Source organism: Drosophila eugracilis, unplaced genomic scaffold (genome assembly GCF_018153835.1).
Source record: "Drosophila eugracilis isolate 14026-0451.02 unplaced genomic scaffold, ASM1815383v1 contig_2148, whole genome shotgun sequence".
In the NCBI taxonomy this organism is placed as follows: Eukaryota; Metazoa; Arthropoda; class Insecta; order Diptera; family Drosophilidae; genus Drosophila; species Drosophila eugracilis.
In genome coordinates this window covers 173,709-191,294 of record NW_024573031.1, presented here as the reverse complement: position 1 = coordinate 191,294, position 17,586 = coordinate 173,709, and the positions used below count along the sequence as shown (strand labels likewise).

At 36.6% G+C, this 17,586-nt stretch overlaps 1 protein-coding gene across 4 annotated transcripts in view; it reads right to left on the bottom strand.

Annotated features, from left to right (window-relative positions):
* LOC108116045 (G protein-coupled receptor kinase 1) overlaps positions 1-17,586 on the bottom strand; it is a 264,251-nt gene that overhangs the window by 92,157 nt on the left and 154,508 nt on the right. For all 4 annotated transcript variants that reach the window (XR_005993709.1, XM_041818096.1, XM_041818095.1 and 1 more), the window contains exons 8-9: positions 9,449-9,640; positions 9,226-9,381 (exon numbers count right to left, since the gene is read on the bottom strand). Coding sequence is in view for 3 of the 4 variants with exons in the window: in XM_041818096.1 (XP_041674030.1) it covers positions 9,226-9,381; positions 9,449-9,640 (348 nt within the window). In the remaining variant the exon portion in view is untranslated. The remainder of the gene's footprint in view (positions 1-9,225; positions 9,382-9,448; positions 9,641-17,586) is intronic.

Sequence of the window (17,586 nt, the reverse complement as noted above, 5' to 3'; positions counted from 1 at the left end):
GACGTGTTCCCAACGAGATGCCAACTTCATAATGCCCCTCTCATAGAAGCTCGCTTCCCTATTGGCAAAAAACTCGGAGAGCCAATTTTCAAAGGACTCTCTTGTGGCCAACTTCAGACTACCAAGCACGTTCGCCATGGACAGAAACAGGTGGTAATCACTTGGTGCGAGATCCGGACTATACGGTGGATGCAAAATAACCTCCCATCCGAGCTCCCGGCCTGTGTTGCCTGGCGTTGTCCTGGTGGAAGACAATTCGGCCTATGTTGATCAAAGATGGCCCCTTCTGCATGAGTGCTGTCTTCAAGCGGTCCAGTTGTTGGCAGTACAGGTCCGAATTGAGCGTTTGGCCATAGGGGAGCAGCTCATAGTGGATTATTCCCTGTCAATCCCACCAAGCACACAGAAGAACCTTCCTGGCCGTCAATCCAGGCTTGGCCACCGTCTGGGCCGCTTCACCGCTTTTCGACCATGACCGACTTTTCATCGCCAGTCACCAACTCTTCAAAAACGGGTCGATTTTGTTGCGATTTAGAAGCGATTCGCATGAGTCGATACAGTCAAAGATGTTTTTTTGCGTCAATTCGTGTGGCACCCAAACATCAAGCTTCTTAGTGACTCCAAGCTTCTTCAAATGGTTTATAACGGTTTGATGACTCATGCCCCGCTCTAGACCGATGCTACGGCTGCTACTATGCCGGTCTCTGTCGACCAATTCTTCGATTTTATAGCAATTTTCGACGACAGGCCTTCCGGAGCGTGGCGCATCTTCGACCACCTCTACGTCAGAACGAAAACGTTGATATCATCGTTGTGCGGTGGAAATGGAAGCTGTATCGGGTCCATAAACTGCACAAATTTTTTTGGAGGCTTGAGATGCATTTTTGCCTTTATCGTAGTAGTACTGTAAAATATGACGTATTTTCTCTTTATTTTGCTCCGTAATAGCGACGCTATAACTCACGAACGACTTAAAAGAAAAGACAAGAGGAAACGCTACCATAAGATACCCGTTACTGTTTTACAAAATTTTAAAATATTATTTTGCTAGTGGAAATTCACAAGGCGCCACCTATTGTCAGAGGAAGTATGTTGAGTATGCTTATAGTGACGTCACTGCCCATGTGAGGCCTTATAACTTAATTTCTTTATAAATAGCGAAATAATGTTGCGATTTGAAAAATCTTTGGTACATCGATAGGTATTAACAGAAATAAGTTACACAAGGTCAAACGAAGGCATTCATAATAATATTATAGACGCTACAGTTTTCCGCGGTTTGTGGGCGTCAGAGTAGGCGTGGCCGGATATAACTTCGTGGAAAGTTGCAAAGGCATCTCCTAAATACGTGATCCTAAACAAAATTATGTAGCTCTTATAGTTTTTGAGATTTTTGCATTTTTGGTTGTTCAGGTTTTGTGGGCGTTAGAGTGGGCGTGGCTTGATCGAAAAAAAACAATTCGCATTGGGAGCATAATAGAAACCTACATGCTTAATCCGAACTTTCTATCTTTTATAGTTACCGAGATACAAGCTTTTCTAGAAAATCCGAAAACCGTCTTTTGAGCCTTGTGGGCGTATGGGTGGGTGTGGCCGGATAGTAGTACCACTATAAGATGCGCTGCCATTTAAAGATTATACTTTTTGAATTTCAACTTTTCTAACTGCAATAGTTCCTGAGATTTCAGCAATTTTAGTTTTTGGCGATTTGTGGGCGTTAGAGTGGGCGTGGTAGGATGCTGTAATAAACTTGCGCTGTCCGGGCACTTCAAGAATCTTCATGGTTAATCTTAACTTAGTATCTGTTGTAGTTCCTGAGATCTCAGCGTTCATACGGACGGACGGACGGACGGACGGACGGACGGACGGACAGACGGACGGGCGGACGGATGGACAGACGGACATGGCTCAATCGACTTCGCTTTTGATCCTGATCAAGAATATATATACTTTATAGGGTCGGAAAACGCTTCCTTCTATCTGTTACATACTTTTCAACGATTCTAGTATACCCTTTTACTCTACGAGTAACGGGTATAACAATCATCAACCATTTCCTAAATAAATTCGTCTCGAAGATTGTTATACCTTTCCGGCGTGTATACGATGTACTCCCCCAACTGCAGAATGGGGTACTCGCCTTGAGAATGGGGAAATTTTACATTTTCAGGCAACCTGGCCTTTTATAAAATAAATTTCTAATTACATCTATTGAATTCTTAAATTACCGTCTCAAGCTTTAAAAGTTTTGCATTATTTTTATCATTATCATTAATTGGTATGAACTCTGCGGCATCATCTTTTTTCTCATTCTTGTCGTTAAAAACATAAACCAAACTTGTCGGATTAACAGGTGTCTTCGTATTATCCTCGTCAGTAGGATCGAATTCTACTTCTGTAGTCTCCTCGTTCTTATAGCTGTTGTTGTTGTTCTCCATGTTAATTTTATTATTCAGTTGTTTTTTGTTGTTATTCTGTTTTTTTTGTTGGTATTCAGTTGTTTTTTTTGTTTAGCAGTTGTTTTTTGTTTTTTCTATTCAGTTATTTTGTTGTTTGTGTTAATCATTTGTTTATTTGTTGTTAATCAGTTGTCTCTTGGTTCAGTTGTACAACGTTTGCTGAATGTAAAGTCGAAACTTGGACTGTGAATTTTGAAGTAAGTAGTCCCGATTTGTATACCATCCAGAAGCCACACATACAAACGTATATACGGTACATTTGTTTTCAACCCACCAAGTGTAAGCCAATCACAACGATCGTTTATTGACTCATTTGACAAAGGAAAGTAGAAATAAAAAACATAAATGACCGCAGTTGTATGTATCAAAATGTTGAACTCTCTCGTAGTTATATTGTATTTGTTTTCCCAAATACTTGACAGCTTCTTTGTAGATTTCGGAAAATATCAAAATAATGTATACCGTTTTTATTTTTGTTATATGCCACCCAATGTGTGTGTGTGATGTGGGTTTTTAGAGGGGGGAGTCGGGGTTTTCGCGGGCGGTCGATCCCGTCACCCAGGAATCAGTTGTCCGGTCCCGTCAGCCGGGTGCCGGTGCCCAAACTACGAGGGAGGATATAGGTGGCCGATCCCGTCACCCGGCAATCGGTTGTCCGGCCCCGTCAGCCGGGTGCCGGTGCCCCAAACTACGAGGGAGGATATAGGCGGCCGATCCCGTCACCCGGGAATCGGTTGTCTGGCCCCGTCAGCAGGGTGCCCCAAACTACGAGGAGGGAGGGAAAAGGATGAGAGAGAGAGAGGGGAATTCGGTTCCGTCAGCCGGAGACCGCTTCCCAGCCCGTTTTCTAGTGACTGGGTTTTGGGAGAATAATTGGGAGCCGAATAGTTCTTGTAATGTTCCTGGCATTTTATTTACAAAATATTACCTAAGTTCTAACCTATCTCTACGTTGTTTTCCTACCCCCACGCCCCACTGGCTGCCAACAGTTGGGATTGGCCCTTGGCCGGATCACCCTTATTACTCCTCCATGTCCGCTAGCCACGTATTTTCCTGGGGTCGTCTAGTTGCTCCTCCTCTCCGGGACTACGAATTCTCCCGTTCAACTCACAAAACCGACTCCCCGATCGGCGGGCAGCGGGAGCTGCTCGAGACCGTTCTCTGCTGTCTTCAAGCGAGCTGTCGTCGTCCTCTTCTCTCTAGCTTTACTGCGCCGGCGTCATGTGGTGTGATCGTGCGCGTTGGTTGGCTCTGTGCCGGCTGTGAGTGCGCTGTGAGCGCGATGTGCCCAAGGCGTGGTGAAGTTTGCTTGCGACGTGAAATTGCGGGCGCGATGTTGTCTGGCGGTGAAGCCTAACGGGCTTTCCCTACGCCTTAGCTATGTATGTGCAAGTGCCCATTGTGGGTCTTAACTATTCCTTAAATTAACCTAAATTCTAGCTTACGGACTACTATTAACTAAATATCTCTATTTCTAGGGGCGGCGGGGCCGCGTGAGGGTTACCTCACAATTTTCTTGCTTCTTAATATCATTTGCCTTACAGTATGGTTTTAGGTGGAATTCATAACCTGTTCTATACGGTTTGAGATATATTTTTCTATTATATCGTTTCTTCTCCTCCACATCCTCTTTCGCCATTCTAGCATTGTTTATTGTTTTTTCAATGGCTGCACTTCCACTAGCTAAACTACCGAGGGCACTTAGAGCAGTCAAAATAGGTACGAACGCAAATTTTTTGGTACATTAATTATTCTGGGTCCTTTCACGTTTTTCTTTGAACTTTTTGTTTTGCTTTTGATTTTGTTTTTTTTTTAATGTTCTAGTAGCAGCGTTAATAACAGTCGACAGATTCGTCATCTTTACTTTTTTCCTCGTCGTCTTCCCTTTACATTTTTTTTTGTTTTTGATATTCCCATTCCAAACTTTTTCTTTGTTTTCATAATGTTGGTTATAAAATATGCTGCTGCTATTTCACCAAGAGTGCTAGTACTTTTACACGTGACCAAGCTTTATCAATTAATATAGAATCTGCAATTTGACGTTCAAGTAAATCCTTTTTATGGGAATAGGCAATATCGTGCTCTTTACCTCGCTTCAAACGTTTTTCTAGCTTTGTACCCGGTCCACAAAATTTATATCCTGGTATATGGGCTTCAAACGGTAATGAATTAGCAAGAATGACAAGACCACCACCTCTTTTAAAGAAGACTAATGAGTTGATTATAAAAACGCTTCCGCATTATATTAATGTTTAATTATCAAAGATTTCTCATCGAATGAGGTACATTAGTTAAAAAAATAAGTCAAAAACAAAAAAATATCGTTAGAAATATCAACGATGAAAACGATAAAAAGCACTCACCACGACATAGTTCTCTCTTACCGAATACTATAAGAGATCTTATTGTTGGACCTTCAAATTGTAGTAAAACCAACATTATGCTCAGTTTGATAGAGTCCAAACGGATTAAAATTCGAGAATATTTATGTGTTTTCTAAGAGCTTATATCAACCTTAATATGAGTACTTGGAAAAATTAATAAAACCTATTAAAGGAATGGGAGTGAATCCAGAAAGTGTTTGATTGATTGCAATTGCAGCACTTCGGTGATACGGAGTGGACGTTTCAACAGGATTTAGCGCCAGCCCATAGAGCCAAATTGACTCAGGACTGGTGCAAAGCCAAATTTCCGGACTTTATCACATCCAGTGAATGGCCACCTTACTCGCCAGATCTTAATCCGATGTACTACAGTGTGTGTTATATTTTGGAGTCCAGGGCATGTGCTAAACGCAACATAAGTTTGGAGGCGCTGAAGCAATCATTGCTCCGAGAATGGGATCGATTATCGGAAGAAGACCTGCGGTCCATTGCCACTTCGAAACCGGCTGAATATATGTTATTACAATACCTATTTAATAGTTGTGTATCTGCATTTTTTCTCAAATACAGTTCCTTAAAACGTTATGATAAAAAAAGTTTGTCCGGGTTATTTATTGTCACCCTGTATAATGTTTAAACAAGACGATTTAAATATGCGACATATATATAGATCATATTAATACAGATATGGGGTACGACAGATTCGTGGAAATTTGTGACCTTCTCTTTAAATGGAACTAGTTCTGTTATAAATACAAACTACTTTCCACCAATCGAATTGGATGGACGTTGAGTGTGCATTAATTGATATTAATATGTATAATTCGATCCCAAATATAGACGATAAAAACAATCTCTTCCATATTAGAACTTCCTACTGGATCCTATGAACTAAATGATATAACTGATTATATTTATAAAAAACTTAAGATTACGGTATTGAAAAATCTTTTAAAATTGAAAGCAATAACATTACTCTTCAAGTGGAAATAACCAGCACTCGGAAGCCGGTTTACTTTAATACGGAACGATAAATTGGTCAACTTTTTGGTTTTTATAAAAGAGTTCTAGAGCCACACCCAACAAAAACATATATATCAGATCAGACTGTCAATGTTTTAAAAATTAGTACTATTCGTTTGGAATGTAACATCATTAGTGGTTCATATGAAGACAATACACCCAATCATACGCTGCATGAATTCAGTATTAATGTTCCTCCACCACATAATCTTATTTACTGGCCAATCAACTGTGATGAAATAAGAACACTGTTTATACGCATCGTAGATCAAAAGGGAGATTTAGTAAATTTACGTGGGGAAAAATTAATACAAATATACTGGAAGAAAACAATGTGTTGGGAGCAGTTATCTAGCTAATACCAAAATTATGGTTTGCAATTTGTTCAGCATCACTGTATGCTGAATTATCTCATTTATCTTAAGACAAGCCGAGATTAGCGCTCGAGAGTCGACAATCGCTCGGCTCGTCCCCATACATTCGTTCTTTATCGCTGCAGAAACGCAGTCGCAGTGCTGCTAAAATAAAACTTTGAAAATAACTCTCTCGGCCTTTTCTTTTTCACCGTTCACGGCACCGCATTTTTTTCGTGCAATTTTAAATTGCAAAATATTTATTTTTATTTGTTTTATTTATTTTATTTTTAAATTGATAGAACTCGATTTGTCGGTATGACAACTACACTTAAAAATTTTTTATCACTTGATAACCTTCAAAGTAAAAATCTATTAAAGTCAGGATAGAGTGGAGGAGATGATTTTTCTACTGAAGAAGAAGAAAGAAGAAGGCTATAAAAAGGTTATGTTGAATTGTAAACATGAACTTGTGCTAATGCTTACCAAAAACCTAGATGATGTTTTTGAAAAAAAGAAATTGGAAAGAACTTTTAAATTGGAAATGACCAATATAAGCTGGAATATTCCTCATGTGACACCCAGTGACATTGCAAAAATTAAGATGTATGATGTTATTAAAAGTGGTTTAAGCCTACCTATTGCATTTCGTAGTTGGGACTCCTACGTTAACCCAAAATTAGGACAAGGAACCCACCACTATTGGAATGTTAAACTATCAGCAAATCGGGAAAGACCAAGGTTTGCAATAATTGGATAAACACTAAACGGAAAACTTATCACAAATAATTTATCAAACTTGAAGGTTCATTTAAATTCTGAATGATACCCATATAATAATTTAAGTGTTGATTTCAGTAAGAATCCGTTTTTATTCAATTTAATCTAGTTACTACAATCGTGAGTCATAGCCATTTTTAACACCAACGGAATTCAAAATGAAAGCTCCAATTATCGTCATTGATCTATCATATCAAATTGAAACAGTAAAATCTGGTCTTATTGACCTATTTTAACTGAGCTGAAGACACCAGTAACGAAAATACCCAATACCCAAATACCCAACTATGCTTACAACATTCTAGATATTTTTAAAAGTAATTTAAAATAAACAAAACTCATCTACTTGCATTCACATCATTTTGAAGCTAAGACCACTTGTGACAAGACCTGTTTCTCGAAAACCATTTCAATAAATAATGAAATTTCTTGAAGAAATTGATAATTTTTTTCTACAATTTAATGGGAAGATTTTTGAAAATCATTTCCAATACCTTCCTTGAACAAAAATGATGTTCATGAATCAGGATGCACAAGATCTGAAAACAATGAAATGTGGTGACTTTACCATCTGTAACAGCGATTCGAGACTGGAAACATGCGCATGCGCATGAAAATTTAAGTACGAACATTATAAACATATATTTTAATCTAGAAAAAAAGAATGAGAAGAAAATAAAATATACAAAATGTACTTCAGACTATATAACCTTATAACAGTGTTACGGAGTGGCGCGGATTCTTGCTGGACACCGGGCAGATATAGCGACTGGCTGATTTTGCACAACTCACTTTTTATTCACGATCGTCGACCTTCTTCTAACAAATGGTAGATTAGAATAGTTGGTATAGCTGGTAAATTAGAACTAGTTGGATGCCGTAACATGCGCTCCGGGGGCCAATATCGGAAGAAGCTTAACCCAGCTACCAAATTTTTTCACCAATTGTAAAATACGTAAGACAAACTCAACGGTGTTCCCTAAATAATTTGTTTGAGCTATTTGTAATATTGGAACCCAAGATACGAAGTATATTATAATACTATAACGTATGTTTAAGCTTCAGTAATAAATAAATAGTTGAACCTACAAGTTCAGGGTTTGTTTGATAATGATACGCGCAAAAGGGGATACACACAACTGATTTATTGTAATTATTGTGGATGTGATACTCACTTCGAGAAGAACTGCTCTAAAAAATGCGATCAGGAAAAACATAAATAAACCTAATGTAGTTTAAGAGTAAGCTAAAAAATCTCTTTAAAATAAAATAAAATATAATAAAAAATAAAAATGCATGGGTTCATAATTTCTGTGCCTAAACAAAGCTCTGCCACATTCGGCACGTGCGCAACAGATGACGTAACATGCTTCTAAAAGATGTTTACAAATCAGATGCATGAGTGTGAAGTGACCCTTATTAGGATAAACAACTGGTGAGTGAGGGGAAATCGTAATGACAGACAGCCAGACGGAAGGAATAGACACTTGTGGATGTTATAAAAAATTTGAGTACGAAAGGGAGGCAGCAAACAATTTGAACATATATTATAACCTAGAAAAATAAATGAGAAAAAAATAAAAAAAAAAGAAAAACTACTTCAGACTATATAACAGATTGATGAGTCAGGAAAGAAGACCTCAGATAACTGCTTACAGACAAATAATTAATAATTTCATCATATATTGAAAACTAAAAACAAGACACTAAAACAAAAACACTGAAATAAAGAAACAATAAAATAAACACATTTTTTTTGTTAAAGTAAATCTTAAATTTTAATAAACAACTTGAAACTTTCCTCAAGTCGTTCCCATCCTCCTAAGATATTCTTAAAGTCAGGAATAAATAAAATGTTTATTTACAAATCAGATGCATGAGTGTGAAGTGACACTTTATTAGGATAAACAACTTCCATCAGAATCCATTCTGATGGAAGGGACCGATAGACAAATAATGGGATGCGGGGTGGGGGAAATTTAATTGAAATCATTAATGTCACAGTTAATTGATAAAAATCAATAATGTCACATTTAATTGCCCATAAATCTGGCCCAAAACCCGCATTTTACAACTACTCTTAATCCCTTTATATCTCTTATAGTTCATTATATCGTATCGTTCATACAGACAGACTGACGGATGCACGGACATTACAAAATTCACTGAGCTATTAATCATGACTAAGTTCACTCTACTAGTTACGAGTATAAAAATAATACTTACCTCAGCTGCATAAAATTTCATTTCATCTTCATTAAAAACTCCATGTTGAGATAGGTGGTAGTGCAGGTCACCACCGTTCATTAAGTCTAATATAAAACAAAGTTTATCCGGGGTATGAAATGCATATGTCATGCAAACAATAAACGGACAATCAATCTGAGGAATATATATTTAATTCAGGGAATACAATTTTTTACAAGAGAATGTGTTAAAAAAATCTTACTCCAGTGCTGACTGCCTGTAACATGTTTCGTTCATTTAATGCTAGCATCTCTCCTTGTTTCATCTTAATTCGTTTTTTGTCTAAGCATTTCATAGCATACATTTTTCCAGTATCTGCTTTTCGGCATCCATACACTTCTCCGAAACCTCCACGTCCTATTATCCTATGCACACTGAAATCATTCATAGTTAGCTGAAACATATTAAAAAATAGTTTTGTCAGAATATATGATATATTTTCTATAGGGCTTAAGAAAACAACAGTTAATAAACGTAAATATCCTGATTGGAGAATGGGTAATCGAAGAACACATTTTCAATAAAACCTATTGAATCAAAAAATAAGAATCTCATTTCATCCATTTATAAAAAAAATATTATTTAGAGAGCCAGGTTCTCCAAAGACATGGTATTTGACGAAAATCAATTACTCTTTATATAAAAAGGATATTAAACTACTATTGAAGACGCAATCTCCATCACAGGCCTTAACTGGTCGAGTTAGTACAGCTATACCATACTTATTGCAATATTTGCTAAATGTATTACTTAATGCTTTCGGAAAAGACGGATAATCTGCAGGCCTTGCCAACCGATTAGATTATATTCAACACCTACTTAAATTCATTTACAGGAATGTTGACTTACACCATGTCAAAAATAACTTTTAGGCATATACAGCTGGTTGGCAAAAAGAATAATAAAGAATTCAGTAGTAATTATACCCGTTACTCGTAAAAGGGTATATTATATTCGTTGAAAAGTATGTAACAGGTAGAAGGAAGCGTTTCCGATCCTATAAAGTATATATATTCTTGATCAGTATCGATAGCGAAGTCGATTAAGCCATGTGCGTCCGTCTGTCTGTCCGTATGAACGCTGAGATCTCAGGAACTATAAGAGATACAAAATAAAGATAAAGCATGGAGATTCTTGAGGTCCACACGCAGCGCAAGTTTATTTTTGCATGCTGCCACGTCCACTCTAACGCCACAAATCAGGAAAAACTGAAACCGCTGTTATCTCAGGAACTATTAGAGATAGAAAGTTGAACAAGTTGAAAGTCAGATGCCAGCGCATCTTATGGTGGTACCATTATCCGGACACACCTACTCTTACGTCCACCAAGCTATAAAGACGGCTTTCGCATTTTCTAGAAAAGCTGATATCTCGGCAACTATAAGGGATAGAAAGTTCGGATTAAGGGTGTATTTTTTTATGATGCTCCAATGTGAATTATTCTTAGGTTAGCAATTTTTAAGTTAGTAGGAGTAGTAACTCGAACATAATACGCTAAATGGTTCATGAAGCACACAGAAATATATTTTCTAGTGAGCCTAGCGGGCACATTGGTGTTTAGGGCTTGGTTATCAATATCTCAAATAATACGATTAGTAATAAAGACAACGCCAAGCATTAAAAGGAGATGGCCAGCTGCGGCGACACTTCAGTGTTCTGTTCGTAAAAAGTAAAGCGAAGAATACCATAAGAAGCCAGAAAAGGAGAGACAGCTGAGGGAGTAGACTAAAAACAAAATAATAGATATGCACACAAGAATATGAAGTCCATTAAGGGTAAAGGATATTTACCTGGGTTCTATTCTTTCTTTAACTTTTCCTAATTATACAATTTTTTCCCATTTCTGCAATTTGTTTACTAATTTATTCTCATATTTTGGGAAAATCCTATAGATTTTGGAGTTAGTGGTTGATCTGTTATAGTCCTTGTACTTTGTTACCTTGTTAATGGCCACATTCTCAATAGTATAGTTTCTTAAAACGTTTGTCCAAATTAATAATTGTATCTGTTGCTTCGTCGTTTAATCCTGTTAAATTGAAGTTTTCAATTTCACTTACTTCCAATACACATTCCCTTACTTGGAATGGAATTTCAACTTCATTGCTCACTGTAGTAGTTTTGTTTTTAAAATGTATATTTTTAACGTTTCTTTGGATAAAGACCGTACCCAATAGAAAATCATATGCTTTTTTAAACGCGTTTTGGAGGAATATTGGAATTTACTCGGTGCTTCTATAATTACAAACAAGAGGAAACGCTATAGTCGAGTGCCGCGACTATAAGATACCCGTTACTGTTATAATAAGTTATACAAAGTCAAACAAAGGCATTCATAATAATAATATAGACGCCACAGTTTACCGCAGTTTGTGGGCGTTGGAGTGGGCGTGGCCGGATGCAACTTCGTGGCAAGTTGCAGAGGCATCTCTTAAATACGTGTTCGTAAGCAAAATTTTGTAGCTCTTATAGTTTTCGAGATTTTTGCATTTTTGTTTTTTCGGGTTTTGTTGTGCGTTAGAGTGGGCGTGGCTTGATCGGAAAAAACAATTCGCATTGGGAGCATCATAAAAACCTACATGCCCACTCCGAACTTTCTATCTCTTATAGTTACTGAGATATTAGCTTTTCTAGAAAATCTGAAAACCTCTTTTGAGCCTTGTGGGCTCAATTTTGTATCTCTTATAGTTCCTGAGATCTCAGCGTTCATACGGACAGACGGACACGGCTCATTCGTCTTCGCTGTTCATCCTCAAGAATATATATACTTTATAGGGTCGGAAACGCTTCCTTCTACTTTTCAACGAATCTAGTATACCCTTTTACTCTACGAGTAACGGGTATAAAAGGTTATCAGTTTGAAACTTTGTGTTAATAGTGTGAATTTTATTATTTTGTTAAACATTTTTATTTACCTTATTTGTGTTTACTATGCTAGTTTTAGATCCTGTGTCCACAAGAAATAAAAATCTACAGCCCTCAATCGTTCCTTCCATTACTAATTTTTTTACGTCCGAGGCTCTTGTTGTCTTCGTCAGTCAAATTATCTACGTCAATGGCCTTTAGGCCATACATTTTGTGAGTTCTGACTTTGATTCTGTTAAAATTTTTTTTATTTTAATTTTGTGGGTTGTTGTTTGAGCTTTGGGTTGTTGCAAATTGTTATAATTTTTGGTGATTATCTTTGTTGTTACCTGAGTCATAATCATTTTTACGTATTATTAATTTTAGATTTCTGTTACCAAAGTTTTGGCCTATGTATTTTGCAATTTCATTTCTAACTTACGGTACCGTTGTTAATGACTTTAAGTAAACTGATAAACATCCAGATGCTTATTAATAATGCTCTTAATAAGTTTACTAAATTTTGGTTATTTTTCTTTGTCTTGTAGTTCTGTTTTGAGATGATTGTAGTAGTTGTTGGTTAGTTAGTATTGGCGTGAGGGCTTGAATGCACCTCTGCATCTTATGTTTGCCATTTTGATTTTTTATTGTTATTCCACTTTTTCACTTTTTTGTTAACCCCTTTTTGTGTGTCTCAGTAATAAGACAGTAGTGTCCATTTGTTTAGGTTACGGTCTTAAGTGGTAAGTGCGGCTTGAGCTAGGTTTCTGTGTTTATTTAGAAGTGGCCTAATAGGTTATGGATTTAAGTAGTAAGTGTGACTTTAGTTGCCACATTGTAGATTCTATGTTAATTGATAAAGCCTAGTCACGTGTTAAAGCACCATTTAGCCGAAGCATATTTTAATCAACATTATGTAAGCACAGAACAAATTTGGAATGAAAATACTGAAAAGAAAAAAGATAGATAAAGGGAAGACGATGAGGAAAAAAGTGAAGATGACGAATCTGTCGACTCATATTATCGCTGCTACTATAACATTTAAACAAAAATCCGTTGGACATTATGAGTTCAATTAAAATTACAAGCAAATCAGTTACATTGACAATAGGTTCAAACAGTTTAGTTAGTGGTAATGCAGACATAAGAAAAACAATAAACAACGCTAAAATGGAAAAGAAGAAAATGAGAAGAACAGACAGACAGGTTGTGGGCTCTATGTGTAGCAGTCTGTCATTGCGATAAGTAAAAAAGACAACGCCAAGCATTAAAAGGACATGTAAGTTTGCATCCCAATTGTGGCCACGAAAAGCAAATATAAGGGAGTTTCTTGGACAGATTCTGTGCAGTCTTGGTAGACCGCGTTCTGGAGATTCCAAACCAAGATCCATACTCTAAGATCGGACGAACGACAGAGTCAAATAAAGTTTTTGTAACGTAAAGGTCATTAAATTCGTTCGACCATTTTTTATAAAACCTAGCACACCCCTGGCTTTATTAACCATGGAATAAATGTGGTCGGAGAATTTAAGTTTTGCATTCAATAAGATACCTAAGTCGTCCACTAGGTTAATCCTATCAAGGAATACACGACATAGTATACAAGTGGTTTAAAGCGTGGGATTAGAGGGACTAAAGGTCACCATTGCACTTAGAGCCGTTAAGATTTAATAACTTTGCAGAGATCCAAACTTGAAAGTTGTTTCAGGTCCGATTGCTCCGGTAGAATGCAAATTATATGACACATTATTTAGAAGCTCTTACCCAATTTATAAACAACTTAGAGCCGAGAGCCAATTTCCAAATAACTCTGACACACCCGTGATAAATTCGTGGTCAGCTATTTCTGTCAACCAGGCCTCCGAATCATTCCTACCGAGATCAATTTCACGCAGCCCAAATCAAACGGATGCTGTAAACATCCAGTCCGCTAACGAAACATCCAGTCCGCTAACGTAAACAAAAGATCCCCAAAGCGAGCCCCGAGTCCGCTAACGTACACAAAAAAATTCCCAAAGCGGTCCCTAAACTCCGCTAATGTAAACACCAATTTCCGGTCAAGATTGGACTTCAAATTAAATTGGCAAATTGCATCATCCTATTTTCCGACTCTCTTGAGCCATTCTCTTTATCAATTTTTGGGGATAAATTCTCTTAAGCCGAGGTTTGATTATTGATCATTGAACTAGAGATCGCGGAGTCCGTTTTTGAGATCCGAATCGAGCAGAAGTGCTAATCGAGTAAAAGTAAACGAGCAGTGAATAAACTAAGTTCGACCTATTGAAAAATTGTATTAGTGATTAAGTGATTAAAAAATAAAAATAATTTTTTTTAATTAAATCACGAGTGAGAAACTTAATTTGCACCTTTTCATTGAATACAAGGTTTCAGATCATCTGCGTAATCGAATAAAAGAATTTCTTAAAGCAAGTGTAAGGTCATTTATGAATAATTTGAAACATCCAGTACGCGGTCCACAAAGACCGTATAGAATCTGTCTAAAAAACTTTCTTATATTCGCTCTTCGTTGCCAAAATTGGGATGCAAACTTACATCTTCCCTCTTATAAAAGTAGACTATTACTAATAAACTTACGGACCCTTGCTAACCGTAAAAAAGGGGGGGGTTTTTTTTATTAACAACTTTATAGGGAGATATTGATAGCAACCAAATGGATAACATCAAGGCCCGTAGTCACTAGAAACTATTATCCTTGGGACATTGCAGCCGAACTTTGCCTTCTGATTTACCATTTAGTTTTGTTGGTTACAATGCCCTTACATTAACCACTAACGTAAAAATCTTTACTAAACAGTAGCACAAGTTAATTTCGTAGTTTATAACATTTTCACTTGGTACAATCCCGTGTTCGAGCCGTTCGAAGCCATAATGGATGCGGGAGGTGGGTTGCAAGAAGTCGCGTAAAAAATGACCAATCGAAAATTTGATCTTTTCTGGTGTCACTTTCATGTTGGCCTCTCCCAGGCATTTTAGAACTGTGTCAATGTGCCCTACGCGGTCGGCAGCATTTTCGACTTAACAAATTTTTCCGATCTGGTCGCGCACTTAGTCGTCAATTGCCCTCTGGAAAATGCTTCCTGCATTTATGCAGCAAAATTCGCACTTACCTTCGTTCACAGAGAAAAGTATTTTCTTGCGGTCTTTTTCGGCCAGAAAAATCTGGTGGTGCCCTGGTGGAAAACAATTTTGCCTTCCCTAAGTTCGCTGGAATCATAGGTGATAGTTTGCTCATTCTGCTTTCTAAAGTCGATAAGCAGACGTTTTTTCCGGTAACCGTCGGAAATAGATCCTTTTTGTCAACAACCCACATTGGACTGTTGAATGGCGACCTGGACGGCCGGATAATGCATCCTTTAACAACTGTTTGATTTTTGTGTCAACGAAATCCGCTCCCCTCTGGGGTATGGATACAGCTTGGAGTATACGCGCTCGTTACCCTCCATACGAATAGTAGCGATAATTGAGGTGTTGAATGGGAACACGTATTTCCTCTTACTTATCACCTTTCTAAATTAACCTTTCACCGAATTTGGGACTACAAGGTCATTGATATTTGAGAAGTTCACATCACATGTGATATTTTAGTTGTTCAGATAAGTAGCAGTAAAATGCGGATTCTGTGCCAGATTTATGGGCAATTAAATGTGACATTTATGGTTTTTGTCAATTAACTGTGACAATGGTTTTTATCAATTAAATTTCCTGTTATCTGTCTGTCGGTCCCTTCCATCAGAATGGATTCTGATGGAAGCTGTTTATCCTAATAAAGTGTCACTTCACACTCATGCATCCGAATTGTAAACATCTTTTAGGCGCACGTTACGGCATCCGTTGCGCACATTACTTAAACAAAAAAAAATGTGTTTATTTTATTGTTTCTTTATTTCAGTGTTTTGTGTTTTTTTTTTTTTAATTTTCAATATATAATGAAATTATTAATTATTTGTCTGAAAGCAGTTATCTGAGGTCTTCTTTCCTGACTCATCAATCAAGTTCTTTTGGTATTTTTTATTTTTTTCTCATTCTTTTTTCTAGATTATAATATATGTTCATAATATTTGCTGTCTCTCCGTTTATTAAAATTTCTGAGTTTTTAGTGACAGAAATCATGAACCCACGAATTAAACTTTTTGTTTATTTCTGACTGTGGGAATGTCTTTGAAGGAATGGGAACGTCATGAGGAAAGTTTCAAGTGGTTTGTTAAAATTTCAGAGTTTTTAAGATTTCCTCATAACAAAGGGACGGTAAAAACGAGTAACGGGTATATAAATCGGAGAATTCAGTTAGTTCTTCCAAATCATTCTATCGTTCAACATCTTTCAGAACTTTTTGAAAAGAACTTTGAAAAGAAACAAAAAAAGTAAAAGTGTAGTGAACGTGCATAAAATATATAAACTCAAATAAATATTTTTTAAATAAAAATTAAATTAATAGAAAAATAAAATTAAAATAAAATTAAAACCCGTCGATGCATCAAGAAAATTTCGGAAGGATTTAAAAGAAAGATTCGCCATTACATGTATGTAAACGATGGATCGGACATCCGATTATCTGAAAACTTTATGAGTGAAGCAGGATCGTTTTTGCTCACCCATCTCAGTACATTAAATGGCTAAATGGAAAAAAAAATTCCCATTTGAGGCATCATAAAAATCTACATGCTTAATCCGTACTTTCTATCACTTATAGTTACCGAGATATCAGATTTTCTTGAAAATGCGAAAACCGTCTTTTGAGCTTGTTGGGCGTACGGGTGGGTGTGGATAGATAAGATAATAGTACCACTAAAAGATGCGCTGGCATCCAAAGTTTATACATACTGAATTATCATACAATATAATGTAAATAAATATATAACATAATAAAGAAAATATTCATTGTTATTCTATATATTATTGACAACACAAAAGGGGTCTCAGAAGAAATCACAATAGTTTTGTAATGTTTGTCTGAATTTCTCTGGATCTGCCGATGCTGCTTTAAGAAATAAGACTATTTGTAGCGGAAAAGTGTCCAGGCTGCCGGATTTACACAAACGAACTCTGGAGTTTACCTAATACCACAAGCAGATTGATGTTCCGTTCGTCGTATATTGAAGTAAGCCCAAAATTATTCAATTTAAACTATCATACACCCATAGCTTATGCTTATTATATTATGTGTGCCTTTGATTCTAAGCTAGATAAATTTGCAATAAAAACAAGTAGTAACGCAGGATCAAATTTTGTAGACTTTCTTGTACAAGATTTATCAAAACTGAATGATGGGTATTTGTATAAGATTACCCCAATCATAATGTCTCCAGAAGATGAGATTGAATTTTAGGAATCATTAAATTGTTATATTTGTAAAAAAAATAGTATTAAATGATAGTTTTAGGCACCATTGTCATTTAACAGGTTTATTTAGGGGTGCAGCTTATTGTATTTATTGAAGACTTGGCTAAAATTCCTGGTAGTATTAATTTTTTTTTTTTG